We start from the raw sequence: 15,111 nt of genomic DNA, 5'->3' as shown, positions 1-15,111 counted from the left end.
CAGGTCTCCTGCATTGTGGGCAGATTCTTTACCATTTGAGTTAGCCAGGAAGCCTACTTAAGTTTCCCAGGAAACCTACTTAAGCCTAAAATTTTAAGTATGTTTTTGTTGAGATGAAATTAAGAGGCTAGTTGACTCTTTTTGAGCTACAGTTAAGCCATCACAGATATTTTGTGAAAACTGAAATTCACCTTGTACACTGATGGCTTGACATCTTTCTTTGTCCACATATCCTGAATGAATGCATCTTTCACCAGTCTGAACTGTTTCTGTTTTGTAGGAAGGTGTATACCTTAATTGGACATTGTGCTGAGATCAGCAGCGCCGTGTTCAACTGGGATTGCTCTCTGATATTAACTGGCTCTATGGACAAAACCTGCAAGGTAAGCTCGAGAAATACCTTTGCTTTATAACTCTTGTGTCTGGGCTCTGTACTGTGTCAAGTATTCATTGCAGCATTAACACATTTTAAAGGTGCTAGAAAATTAAGATATTAATTTATCCAAAAATTGGTAATTTTAAGTTTCAAATTGATGATCCTACAAGTTTGAAGGATTTATGATGTAAAATAGCTTTGATGATTCAAAGGTATTAAAAGATCTTTTTTATCAGAGAACATTTGCTTTATAGTATTGTGTTAGTTTCTGCTATACAGCCAAGTGAATCACCCACACATATACACGTGTCCCTTCTTTTTTGGATTTCCTTCCCATTCAGGTCACCACAGAGCACTGAGTAGAGTTCCTTGTGCTAAAATATCTTTTTTTATGAAGGCACATTATCTTTGTTTAATGTCTCTCTATTCCTTTATTAAACTTCCATTAGCATAAACTTCAAGAAGTCTCAACATGACATCTCCCTGCCTTTGTGTTTCTGTTCCTAAGAGCTTATGCTCTAGAATTATTATTAGATATATAGATTGTATATTAAATGTATTATAATCTGAGTGTACTTTTTATTTCCTAGCATTGTAGTTTTAGATCAAGCTTTTTATTACTTGATGACCTTCATATGAAAAGAGGTTGCTTCTACTCCATCAGTGAAGCACGCACTTTGAGATTTTTTTCCTAAAATAGTGACAGATTTGTATTCTGAAGTCTGTCTTTGATCTTCTCTGTGTCAAAAGCTTGCCTTGTTAGATGGTTGGTTGCAGTCTCTGGTTGTAAATCAAAAGAAAATGAACAAAAAGTGAAAATTATACACATGATTTTGGTACAGTTTATTTAATCAGCTGTAAACATGTCATAAAGACTACTGGCCATCTTTGTGTGTTAGAGAGGAAGTCATAGTCTGCATCATTTTTTTTTTTAATTGTAGCTATGGGATGCTGTAAATGGAAAATGCGTGGCAACATTAACAGGCCATGATGATGAAATACTAGACAGCTGTTTTGATTACACCGGAAAGCTTATTGCAACTGCTTCAGCTGATGGTAGGTAATCTGCCTGTACATTTAATTTATGGAGGGATTTATGTTTTGTTTAATAAACATAGGTGAGTCTGCATCATAAGTCATCTCCCTGATGACCAGCTATGATAGAAATGACATGTGCCTCATCTCTATGATGCCCACGCATGTCACTACACTGTGTCTGGATCATATTCTTGATATTGCATGCAATGCTGTAGAAGGTTTGTATCGCCTCCTTGACACCACATATGATGTTAAACTATATCTCTATCATCTTCTTGATAACTATATATACACATGTACTATATATACTATACTATATATACTAGTACACCTCGGGTCATCTCCCTGATGACCGTGCATTATGCTACCCTATGTTGTTCTCATCAGCTTGACTGTTATCAATGGTGATATAATAAATCTGCATTTTCTCCTTTATGATCACATTTGCTACTCTACCAGAGAAGGCAGTGGCACCCCACTCCAGTACTCTTGCCTGGAAAATCCCATGGGTGGAAGAGCCTGAAAGGCTGCAGTCCATGGGGTCGCTGAGGGTTGGACACGACTGAGCGACTTCACTTTCATGCATTGGAGAAGGAAATGGCAACCCACTTCACTGTTCTTGCCTGGAGAATCCCAGGGATGGGGGAGCCTGGTGGGCTGCCGTCTCTGGGGTCGCACAGAGTCAGACACGACTCAAGTGACTTAGTGGTAGCGGTGCTGCTCTACCATGTCTAGCAAATCTTCATGATGAACATATATAATTCTGTGCTACCCCTCATCTTCTTGAGTACCACTTATGAGTCTATGCTATGCCCATGTCATCTTACTGATAACCACAGTCAGATGCTCTACTGTCTAATCATCTAGACAGCATGTATAGTTTTATTCTTTGTCTGCACCATTTTCTTGACAATAACAAATGAAGTTATGCTATATCTACATCCTTTTAAAATAATTATGTATGTTGTTATTGTCGGGCCTTCCCTGTTGTCTCAGTGGTAAAGAACCCACCTGCCAATGCAGGAGATGCGGGTTTGATCCCTGGACCAGGAAGATCCTCTAGAGAAGGAAATGGCAACCTACTCCGGTATCTTGCCTGGGAAATCCCGTGGGCAGAGGAGCCAGGTGGGCTACAGTCCAAGGGGTCACAAAAGTATTGGACAATAACGAAGTTATGCTATAGCTACGTTCTTTAAAATTATGTATGCCACTATGCTGTCGGTTATCTCACTGATGACACTAGATTGTGCAGTAAGATGTTTGTGTTGTCACCTTGACAACTATACATGATGCAGTGCTGTGTGTGCAAAGTCTGTTTAGCAAGCACACGTGATGCTATATTATCTCTTTGATAACTATATCTCTTTGATAATTCCACATGATGAATGTCTGTGTGCATGTACTCTCCTCAAAAGCTCAGTGTGATGCTTTACCTTGTTTTATCATTTCCTTCACAATCATGTGGAGTGCTGCCCTATTTCGCATCATCTCCTAGACAACTGTGTGTGATGACTCAGTTTGCTTCATATCCATGGAGGCCATGTATGGTGCTGCGACATACCTGTGTCATCTATTGATAACCACATATGTTGCTACGCTGTATATGTTATCTCCCTACAGGCCACAGATGACTACGTCTCCACTATCTGCTTGATGGCTTGTGTGATGCTACTGTATGTCTTTTCATCATCTTGAGAAGCACACATCATGCTATACTAAAGCTGTGTTATCTCTATGGTAGCTACACACACAATGCACACCGTGTCTGCATCAACATTCTGACTGCCATTACACTTGAATCGTCTTATTGATGGTCATGGATCATGCTACGCTATGTCTGTCTCATCTCCTTGATTCTAAACTGTATCCTTGTGATCTTCTCATCAGTAACCCATGACACTATGCTGTGTCTCGGTCATCTCCCTGACGGACATGTGCGATGCTACACTCTATCTGCATCATCCTTCTGATCACATTTGACCCTAAACTATGTCTGTGCCATGTCCCTCATGATGCCATCATGCTTGATGCCCTCCTATGTCTACATCCTCTCTGTGATAACCACAGGTGACTCTGAATCTGTCACCTGCTGTGAGTGCATGTCCTGCTACTCTACGACAGTGTCATTGCCCTGACAATGTGAGCAAGCTTTCACTCTAAGTCACCTCTGATAGTCATGTATAATGCTACTGCTGCTGCTGCTGCTAAGTCGCTTCAGTCGTGTCTGACTCTGTGCAACCCCATAGACGGCAGCCCACCAGGCCCCACCGTCCCTGGGATTCTCTAGGTAAGAATACTGGAGTGGGTTGCCATTTCCTCCTCCAATGCATGAAAGTGAAAAGTGGAACTGAAGTCGCCCGGTTGTGTCCAACTCTTAGCGACCCCATGGACTGCAGCTTACCAGGCTCCCCGGCCCATGGGATTTTCCAGGCAAGAGTACTGGAGTGGGGTGCCATTGCCTTCTCTGGTATGATGCTACACATATGTTTAATTCCCTTACTGAACATATGTGACTACATCATGCTTGTATAAATCCTTAATAGCTTTTTAAGAAATTCTGGCAAAAATCAAATGCTGTTTCTAGGCTGTTTCTGTTCACTTCTTTGCCTATATTTGCTCCTTGTGACTAGCATACTTTTAAGTAGCTACTTTGTGTTATAATCAGTTGTAGAATTTTGCCTGTGATTCCTTTTTATTACAGTCTTTATTACTGTCTCACTCTTCAAAATTATATTTGCAAACTGTTCTCTTACTCATTAGGACTTTTCAAAGGTGATCCTTTGATCATACACACATGTTTTTTTTTTTTGCATCCTGAAATACAAACACCCTGAATCTGGAGAATTTTATTTTTTAAACTAACTACTTATTTTCTCATCTTCTCACAGATCTTGGCTTTTAAAAATAATCCCTTAAAAATAATGAATCTGCCCTTTTCATTTTAAATATCATTCTCATTTATACAAAAGAATCTGTTTATTAAATATACATGGAGTGTCTACTTTGTGCCAGGAATTCTTTAGGAACACAGGGTATATCGATGGAAAAAAGAGATGGGCATCTCTTCCCTCCTAGAGCTATGTTTCGAAGGGGGAGACCACAAACAATATCATACATGTGTCTTATATAGAATATTAGATTATATAGAATGTCAGGAGTTGTCAGTGGTATAGGGGAAGAAACAAGCAGGGACAAGTGATCAGGACACTGAGGGATGGACGTGAATAAAATATAAGCTCAATTCTTTTAGTTTTGTCCTTTCTATCATCTGCTGTTTTCTCTAGCAGTGATTCTGTTCTTTCCTTTCTTCAATAGCACATTACTTTCAAAAAACATCTTTCTCTTTTGGTTTGTGTTGTAAACCTCTTTTCATTCTGTCCCTCCTAAGAAGCCTTGATGTTTAGAGCCATTTTTTATTTACCTTTGGTCTTTGCTCCTCATTCGCATCTTAAAATTTGATCTCATTCAAAAGAGTTAGTTGCCTGTGTGGCTACAAGCTGTTTCTTTATATTTATTGCCTCTTTCACCTTCACTGGAGTTACTCTCAAGGCTGAATTTCTTTGATGTCTTATTCATAATTCTATCTTATAAAAAATTGCAATTTCAGGCTATATTATTTTTGTGTTTTCTGAAACTTAAAAATACTTTTGCAAAATTTGATGTATTAGTCTATACTGCATCTTTTTGTCTTATTCACAAACTCTTAAAACAAGTAGATCGCTTTCCTTTAAAGCTTTTGAAGTATCCAATGAAGTAGCACTATTATATTTTCATCATATTAATTCTACTATAGCAATTTTTGTCTACTTCCTCTTGAAGTTGTCAGAGAGGAAAGTTAAAAATTAAGATATTTTGCTTCTCTCTAAATGGAAATTAAGTAACCAAAATTCCCTATTTTTGCAAATTTTACCTTGATTTTATACTTTGTGTTGAGACAGCATCCTTCACCTGGCCAGATAAATTTTAATTTTTTTATGGCAACAATTTTATTACTTCTGTTTTTTCTCCTTCTATGCTTATGTAATGACTCTATTCCTTAATTCTAAGGAAATGTTATATCTATCCATCCATCCATCCATTCATCCATTTGTCTATCTATCCTTCATTCATCTACCCATCCATCCATCCATCTACACATCCATCCATCCATCCATCAATCCATCCATCCTACATCTATTTATTGAGTGTTTAATACGAGTTTGGCATTTCTAGGCACTGGATATACAGCAGGCAACAAATCATTCTATTTGCCTTTTCTATTGAAAAGGTTTTCCTAGCACCTATTCTTCATTCTTTGTAAGTAGTGGCTGCTGACCCCTCTCAGAAGGCCTCTTGTGTCTTCTGTAACCTTAGACTCATATTTGGTGTCTGATATAAGTCTTGCTGTTTATTTCTGTAGGTAATCAGAATCATCAAAACTTGTTGTGAGTCCCCATTTCTTCTCCTTAAAATTTGATTCTTTTTGATTTCCTGTCTCTGCACCTCCATCTATCTTGGAACCTAGTGTCTCTTCTAATAAGCTGGGGCTAGAGAGATGCTTCTTTCCCCCCTTCTTCTCCTGTAGTGGGATCAGCTTGCATTTATAGTATTAAGTGTCTGGCTCTCACCACAGGCAAGGAGACAAACTTAGCACAGAGCTTACATGTCAGAGGGATAGATATTTAGATAATTCAAGTCATGTGGTCCAAAGTCCTGCATTTCTGATGAATTTATATATATCTCCACTCCTTTCAAAAAGGAACAGCAAGAATTTTCAGTGCGGCCACAAGAGAATGTGTTACCAAATTGGAAGGCCATGAAGGAGAAATTTCAAAGGTGAGTTGCTTTTCTCGTTTGGAGCAATTTATTTATTTTCAAAAATAAGCATCAAGCTTAATACAAATCGGTCTATTGTTACTGATAGTATCAAGGTTTTGCCCAGTTATCTCATTCTTTGTAGAAATCAGTTACCTGAAGAGTAAGTTTTCAAATGTGTCCTCAAACTCAGTGTAATAAAATGATTTCTAAAACCTTTTACAAAGTATAAAACAGCATTCTCCTCAGCCATGAAAAAGTTTCAATTAGCAAAGGATACTCACTAAAGCTATTCAGAAGCTAGTAAAGTGCTTTTCCTAGTTCTAGTAAACACACCCCTTTTATATTGTGCAGAAGAACAGGCTGCACAGCAAATTTCAAGTGTCCTGTAGAACACATGCTATTGAGGAAGTATTTCCTAAAAGTATTTACCACTTAAAAAAGTTAAAAATGACCTATCTTGAAACTTGAAAGCTGTAGTTTAGGATTTCATATGAACTCCTCCCAAAAGCTTATCCATGCAGTACGGCCATCCAGCCAGTGATTTGAGGTTTAGAGATGTCCTCAGAAAATTGTAGAGAAGGCTGGGACCGGTGACTCTCACCCCCAGCTCAGCCCAATTCCTTGGTCTCGTGCCTAAGATGAGATTTTCCATTCTTTTTAATCAGCTCAGTGGATTCGGGTCTCTGCAGGCTCCCCTGCTATTGGTGGCCCTTGCCCTCCTGCCCATCAGGGTTGGTCTCTTAGACATTGCAGAGCACATCCTCTGCATTAGGCTGGGAGGCCCGGGAGATTGGTAGTACGAGGGCTGAGGGATGTGGCCATGGGAAACAGGCCACAAAGAGAGACTGAGCTATGTTTCCGAGTGTCTGGCGTGGCACACTCAACAAACGCACATGTTTTTGTGTGTGTATGAGTAGAAAGAGTTCTCAGACTCTACATTATTGCATTTTATGCTTGTTAACTGATATATTATCTATTGAATTGCCATCCAGTAATGGCATTTCTATGGGGTGCCAAGCTAAAGCATTCTTTCATTCATTTTGAGAGCTCCCACTATGCTAGGTAGCATGCTGGGCCCTGGTGACACTGTGATGAAAAAAGCCATAACCTGGGGGCTTGCCCTCATCAAACCTATAGTCACAGAGGAAGTGACCCACATCACCATCTTCTGATGATTTAGGAAAGGTTATAAACATGACCTCCAGAGGAGCTGAGGACTGGCAGTTTTCTCTGCTGCTCACATACCATGTGACAATGCCTGGCCCGTTGGGGCTCTCAAGCCCACATGGATGGAAACTGCTGCACTTTGAGTAGCAACACAGAAAGTCCTCTCCTGTGGACCCTGACATTCTGTGCCACAGATTGAAGGACCATCTCTACACTCGTGATGACAGAAAGTTAGTCTGTAGAGGTGACACCGAGGTTTGGATGTGAAGATGCCTGACTTGTGTTCTCATCCACACTGGGGCTCTGCCTCTTGGTTTGAGTGGAGAGATTGGTGTCAACAGCCTTTGCTCCTGAAATGAAAAGAAGCTGGGTGGGGAACACTCAAAGTATAAGGGAGCTGTGGTCTTTATCCTTAGACTTGTGTGTGAGGGGTAGGCAATCAGACACCATTGTCTAGATTTTAATTTTCATATATTAGTCTCTGCAGTCTTTTTCCCACCCTGAAAGAACTGTTCTAGGTAAGAATAAGTACCAGCCTGGGAAGGTGAACAGGTAACTTAGTGATGTCTGCTTTTTACTGATGAAAAATATACTGGGAATCAAATTACACCAACCTGTGATTGCTTCCCCCCAACCCCTTGCTTGCCTGTAGGTTTCTTTCAACCCCCAAGGCAACCGCCTTCTCACTGGCAGCTCTGACAAAACAGCTAGAATCTGGGATGCTCAGACTGGTCAGTGCCTCCAGGTTCTTGAGGGACACATGGATGAGATCTTCTCCTGTGCTTTCAACTATAAAGGTGACATAATCATTACAGGTAGGGGAGAAATAGACCTCATCAACTAAGCTTTCCTTTCAATTGGCTGTTAGAGTTTCTGAGCTGAATACGAAAAGGAGCCCACTCCTATCCCCACCCTTCTTCCAGGGTCCCTAGCTCACCTGGGGCCATTATTTAGGTTTAGCTGCTTTGCAGGACCACAGGAATAGGCTCTGCCTGTGACTATAAGGCTTTGTGAATCCTGAATTTCAATTGCCCCAGACAGGGTAAGAATTTAGTAGCCCACCTTACAGTTGACTACATATCCCCAGGCATCATCCATCCAGTGGTTAATATTCAGTTGATGGCAGTAAGTCTTAGTAACTAAAACAAGTCAGGACCTGAGTTCTCCAGAGTGGGATTTACAGCCCATTAGAGATTTATTCTTTGGGCAGAACTGTTTTCTCCTTGGATGTCCCCTTGTAACCCATTAATATGTGGGGAAAAGAGCACATATTGAACATTTTTCCAACCACGAACAATTTATTGTGAGTGAATTATATCAGCAATGTTTCATAAGAACTGGATTAAGAGTAGGTTAGTTGAGATTGTAGAAAAGGGAGAACATGCCAAGAATATGGCATAATGTGAGTAGGTGCCTCTAGAGGAAACTCTGGCAAGGAGCAGGGTGCTAAATGATAGTGTGGGGTGGGGATACCCACACGGGAATGAATCTGATTAACTCTCAATGATTCTCATTGTGTTGAGAAAATTTTTAAATTGCTTAACTGGTCTAAGGAGTTTAATGTCTCATATGCAAACTTGGCTTCATACGTTGGCTGATTTTCTTTATTTTAATCAGACAACTTCAAAGGTGCTGAGAATAATCTCTGCCTTTGCCCTAAAATTCCAGTCCTTTCTACTTAATTATGGATGATTTCTAAAATTACAGATTACTTTCTTCGGGCCTATGGTTTGTAAGTGTTACTATAATGTTGGTATTCCTAAGACAATACCATAGTAAATAGCATCAAATCCTTTCTCCTGATGATGGAGGATGTGAGTAGTTGTGACAGAGAACACTGAAGTTGGGGCTGCTTTGTCAGAGGACCAACCTTTCCTAATCCACCCTGTTTGTGTTAAGCTGGGCCAGCCCTGCAATACCTCTTTCCTCATCCACAGAAGGCCCTGGATTTAGGGAAGGAATATTAGTAGTTTGTGCCTTGTTTTAATGCTGGCCTTCAAAAGCCTGAGCTCTTTTAAGATATTATTAGTTTATTTAGTATTTCCCAAAGCAAACTCCCAGAGATAGTGGAGGAAAAGGAAGCCTGGCATGCTATAGTCAATGGAGTTGCAAAGAGTCAGATATGACTTAGTGACTGAACAATACCAAAAATAAATAAATAAAAGCACCAATATGCTAAATACTGGTCCGCTCGATGACAGCGTTTATGAGAATGGGAAGTGACATGTCTTCCTTGCCATCAGCAGAGCGCTTTGTTTGAATATGAATCTGCCCTGTTTTCCTGGTGGACCCTGGTGTGGTTAACTGCATGCATTTTCAGTGGACTGCCTGAGGGTTTAGAATCACAAAATGGAAGCAAACTGTCCAAAGTGGTCAGGACACTTTCAAAAAGATGAGATACCTTTGGGTACAATGTACAGTCTGCACAGGCTTTTACAGCCCCCACACTGCTAGTATTGATGATACATGCCTGGCACCTGAGGTGGAAAAAATCAGCAGAGCCCAGCAGTGCTTCATACTGGGGCTGCCATTCCCAGGGCCCAAATGTGGGTGGGGTCCCTCGGGAGGAGTGTATCAAGGCTGCTTTGGAAGAGTGTCTATCGCTGTCATGGGGAGCGCAGGAGCTTCACATTTTGACTGACGAGGAGAAAAATCCACTGTGATTTTGAAACAGTCCAAAGTGGAATGTGCTGCTTCTTCATAAACTGATCACTCAAACCTGGAGATGTTAAAATCATCATATTTGCCACTTGGTGGCAATGCGTGAAGCAGGACGGGGATAAGCAGAGGGGTGGGTGATGTGGTTGCATTCTCAGGTCCTCTGTAATCCTAAAATGCCATGAATCTTACATAGGGGAGTAGACTGTGAATTTGCCCAATTTATGACCAATGGGCAAGAGAAACAAACAGATCCCCTCTCCCCAAACACCTGAATTGCTAATGGGCTCTGCAGCTGGATACCCGGGAGCTAGCACATTGAGCACATTGATCATCCACAGTGACACAGAAAATGTCAACCTGTAAACACAGAGAGAGTTAAACGAGTAAAACAAAGAAAAATAACTTTGTGAAATTTGCTTTATTAGGCAGCAAGGATAATACCTGTAGGATATGGCGGTGATTGAAGAGAATCAGTCAGCAAAGAAACTTGCCAACCATGGTGATCAAAGCTGGAGTGTCACACACAGCCAGCAAGCTATTTTGATATTTCAAATGTTTTCTCTTTGTCCACAAATCAACCATGTGTATACTGTCCTTAGTTTCACAGATATGACCATTAAAGTTGATGAAGTTATATCATTCCTTGATGTCTGATGGAGATGATAGGAGTGAGCATACTGCTTGGCAAATTGGTTATTTTGATTTTCTTTTATTTCTTGATAGCATCACCATACTGATAAATGAAACCAGAATGGTTTAACAATGTGTCTCCTACATTCTACTTTGCAGCCTATTACAATTTCTGTTGAATAAAGTTTATGGAGAAAATTTCTGTGAATTTGCATGTCTGTATGATGTATGCTTTCTTTCTTATGATGAGAACTTCAATGATGTACTCTTTCAGCAGCTTTCAATATGCATTACAGATTTATTAACTATAGGAACCAAGATGTACATGACACCCCCATGACTTACTTATTTTATAACTGGAATTTTGTACCTTTTAATCCCCTTCATCCATTTTTGCCTCAGTTCTCTGTATAAGTTCAGTGTTTTTTTTTGTTTTGTTTTAAATTCCACATATAAGTAAGATCACATGACATTTATCTGTCAGACTTATTTCATTTTAGTCTTATGCCCTCAAGGTTCATCTGTGTTGTGGCAAATGACAAGATTTTTCTTTTTTATGGCTGTATAGTGTTCCATATACAGCCATAAACACACACATATACAGTGTGTGTGTGTGTGTGTGTGTGCGTGTGTGTGCATGCGCGTGCACGTGCATTTTCTTTGTCCATTTTTCCATCTTGACTATTGTAAATAATGTTGCAGTGAACATGGGGTGGATATAGCTTTTTCAGTTAGGGTTTTTGTTTTCATCAAACATATAATCAGAAGTGGATTGCTGGATTATATTATATTTTTAAATTTTGTGAGAACCCTCCATGCTACTTTCCTTGTTGGCTATACCAATTTACATTCCAACATTTTTTAGGAGGATATGTAAGTTTGGAATGTGATTAGAAGTTTTATTATTTATTTAGCTATTTTACTTTTTCCAGCTCAAAAAGAAATAGGCAATAGGAATAGAAGCTTTATCTTCCTTCCCTCGTATTCAAGAATACACCTATTCCTCCTTCCTCCAGTGGAAAAAGTTGAGAAAGGACACTGAATAAAATATAGGGAAATATAGAAAAACTTATGGGGAAAATAAAATGGATCTCACTTTGTAGCAAATGTATTCTGATTTCATAGTAGACTGGAGTGTAAAAAATGCAGACATATTTTTCTCTGAGGAAAAGCTAAACAATATAAATTCAGACTATTGAACTTAAAAATCTGGTTGTTAAACAATTGAGGTACCAGAGAAATCATCAAACACCAAGCTGATTGATGCTGAAACACTAGACAATGTTTTTAAAAAGGCTTTTCTATGTAAAAGTGCCACAATGCATTTTAGGAATTAATGTTCAACGATAAAGCACAAGATTTATCTTTACAACTGTTATCTGTTACAATGCAGATAGCAGTCCTGATTTTACACTGAGAAAGGTATATCACAGTGAAGTTAAATAATTTACTAAAGACATCAAATATTGGTTAGTGAAGTGGGATTTAGAGCCCAGGAATTACACTCCATTCTATTATGTTCTCTGACGCTCCCTGGTGGTCAGGAAAGCCTTCCTTGGCCTTCCCTGATGGTTCAGATGGTAAAGGATCTGCCTGCAAGGCAGGAGATGCAGGTTTGATCCCTGGGTCAGGAAGATCCCATGAAGGGAATCACAGTGCACTCCAGTATTCTTGCCTGGAGAATTCCATGGATAGAGGAGCTTGGCAGGCTACAGACCATGATTCTTTGTGACCATGGGGTCACAAAGAATCAGACAGGACTGAGTGATTAACACTTTCACTTTCATATATTACGTTCTTAAGTGAAAAAGTCTTAACTATGACCGAACGGTATCAGATGTACCAGTAGGAAGGTTTGGGGTGAGAATTACCTCTCAGATCATCTGTGGATGCCTCAAGAAGAAAAAAATAAAACTTTAGTGCTGGAAAGGAGTAAGTAAGTTTAGAGGTGGAACAGCCAATGAGAGCTTGAATTAAAGAAAACCAGGCCAAAATTTGGGCTTCCCTTGTGGCTCAGCTGGTAAAAAATCCACCTGCAATGCGGGAGACCTGGTTTGGATTCCTGGGTTGGGAAGATCCCCTGGGGTGGTAAAGGCTACCCACTCGAGTATTCTGGCCTGGAGAATTCCATGGACTGTATAGTCTATGGGGTTGCAAAGAGTTGGACATAACTCAGTGACTTTTGCTTTCAGGCCAAAATTTAGCTGCTGCTTTGAAAATTCTAAAGAATCAGTGGACCTTGATTTTTCCTTCTAACCCTTTGATAGCTTTGGGAAGGGTGGTGATAAACAGAATATTTTCTGCCATATCAGTAAACAAAGGATATCATAGTCATCAGCAATTGCAGCCATAGCCAATTGTAAGCTGGGGGGCCTAAGGGCACTCAGCAAGGAGAAGAATAGCTGCTATTTAGTAGTCATCATACTGCAGCCACTCTCCAAGGTGAACCCTGAAGAAACTCTGAATGTGAGAACACAGGATACTGGCCCCAGATACCTGAGATGCATATCAAAAGAATGATTTCAGTGAGTTCAGACTCTTGCATCTCCCCATAAGTAGAAAAGTGATAAATTCCTTGAGGTTTTTAGTTTTCTTTAATTAACAGTAATCTTTTGTTTCTACTACCTGCTTTTTGTTGGAAAACTCATATATCCTAGCTTTCAGCTTGCCTCCTTGCAGCAGTTCTCACAGTTATTTGAGATGCTGCCTCCTGGCCTTGAAGTCCTAAAAATTCCCACCAAATAAGACATAATGCTCAACTTGTATACATATTTTCATATGAATACCTACTTTCAGTCCACAGTGAGAATACGATTTTGCTAAATCATTTAAAAGACTCAGACAACGTGCTGACCCAGGTTCATGTGCCTGACACACGGTGAGGCCAAACAATCTGAAATGTCAGAGTTTGGAGCAGACAAAGTTTTCTTGCAGGGACATGCGAGGAGGTGGGTGACTCATGCCCTAAAAAGCCCCAAGCTACTTGAAGGGTTTTGGCAAAACATTTTAAAAAGCCAGGTGAAGGAGGGGAGGCACAGGGTATGTGATCATCTCGTGCACCATTCTCTGATTAGCTGATGATGTGGAAAAGGGTGGTGTCACAGACGTTAACTTTATCAGTCCTTAGGCTCCAGGAGGCTATGTGCTCACAGTCATCAAGCAGTTATATCTTCCATTTGGGGGGTGTTTTCACATCTGCAAGACAACTCAGGAAATATACCTCAGATACTATTACCTATTCAATAGGTACTTTAGAGAGGAGCTAAAGCAGAGGATGAAATTAAAAGACATTTGCCCCTTGGAAGAAAAGCTCTGACAAACCTAGGCAGCATATTGAAAAGCAGAGTTATCATTTTGCCAACAGCATTTAATTTAGTTAAAGCTATGGTTTTTCCAGTAGTCATGTATGAATGTGAGAGTTGGACTGTAAAGAAGGTTGAGCATCCAAGAAATGATGCTTTCAAACAGTGGTGCTGGAGAAGACTCTTGAGAGTTCCTTGGACAGCAGGAGGTTGAACCACTCAATACTAAAGGAAATCAATCCTGAAAATTCACTGGAAGGACTGATACTGAATCCCTAGTATTTTGACCACCTTGATATAAAGAGCCAATTCTTTGGAAAAGACCCTGATGCTGGGAAAAATTGAGGGCAGGAGGAGAAGGTGGTGACAGAGGGAGAGATGTTTGGATGGCATCACCAACTCAATGGACATGAGTTTGAGCAAACTCTGGGAGATAGTGAAGGACAAGGAAGCCTGGCATGCTGCAGTCCATGGGATCGCAAAGAGTTGGACACAACTGAGCAACTGAATAACAATAAAGTAGAGGACATGGGAGAAGACCTGTCTCAGGAAGGTTCCATAGGGTCCTGCTGCTGTGCAGATGTATGGTCATGGAGATTATTCTATGTCTTACAGACCAAAGTGAAACTCTTGGCCATAAAATGACTTAACCTCCTAAGTTTTATGTTTTGAGGAATTGTTTCTTTATAGAATGCTTGTGATGGCTTTCAGATATCCCATTCTACTTTAAAAAGTGGTTATTAAGATCATAGGGAAAGCAATAATAGACTGCTGGGTGTTGGTCTCAGCCCACTGATCATGATGCTATTGGCTAGCAATGCCTGAAATGCTCACCTGAGCTCCTACTCCTTGTGGTGAGTCCTCATAGACATTTATCCACCTGAAAACAGTGTGGCTGGATTGGCCCTTTGGTTCTTTATATGGTTCTAATAGGGAAGAACAAATCGAACTCCATATTAGATGTTTCTTTTAGTTTAACCTTTGCTCTCTGTTCCTTTTATTTTTTTTTTTTTGAGATCCAGCCAGTCCATTCTGAAGGAGATCAGCCCTGGGATTTCTTTGGAAGGAATGATGCTAAAGCTGAAATTCCAGTACTTTGGCCACCTCATGTGAAGAGTTGACTCATTGGAAAAGACTCTG

The 15,111-nt window shown here is 40.1% G+C and overlaps 1 protein-coding gene across 1 annotated transcript in view; it reads left to right on the top strand.

Annotated features, from left to right (window-relative positions):
* The window catches only part of DAW1 (dynein assembly factor with WDR repeat domains 1), a 35,443-nt gene extending 24,566 nt beyond the window's left edge, over window positions 1-10,877 (top strand). The window contains exons 9-13 of the mRNA XM_010837025.1: window positions 281-383; window positions 1,318-1,432; window positions 6,153-6,229; window positions 8,031-8,193; window positions 10,465-10,877. Of these exons, the coding sequence (XP_010835327.1) occupies window positions 281-383; window positions 1,318-1,432; window positions 6,153-6,229; window positions 8,031-8,193; window positions 10,465-10,499 (493 nt within the window). The 3' untranslated portion in view covers window positions 10,500-10,877. The remainder of the gene's footprint in view (window positions 1-280; window positions 384-1,317; window positions 1,433-6,152; window positions 6,230-8,030; window positions 8,194-10,464) is intronic.
* The last annotated feature ends 4,234 nt before the right edge of the window (window positions 10,878-15,111 follow it).

This window comes from Bison bison, unplaced genomic scaffold (genome assembly GCF_000754665.1).
Source record: "Bison bison bison isolate TAMUID 2011002044 unplaced genomic scaffold, Bison_UMD1.0 scf7180017864068, whole genome shotgun sequence".
Classification (NCBI taxonomy): Eukaryota; Metazoa; Chordata; class Mammalia; order Artiodactyla; family Bovidae; genus Bison; species Bison bison.
Note: the sequence above shows the minus strand (reverse complement) of the source record. Positions and strands in the feature narration are given on the sequence as shown.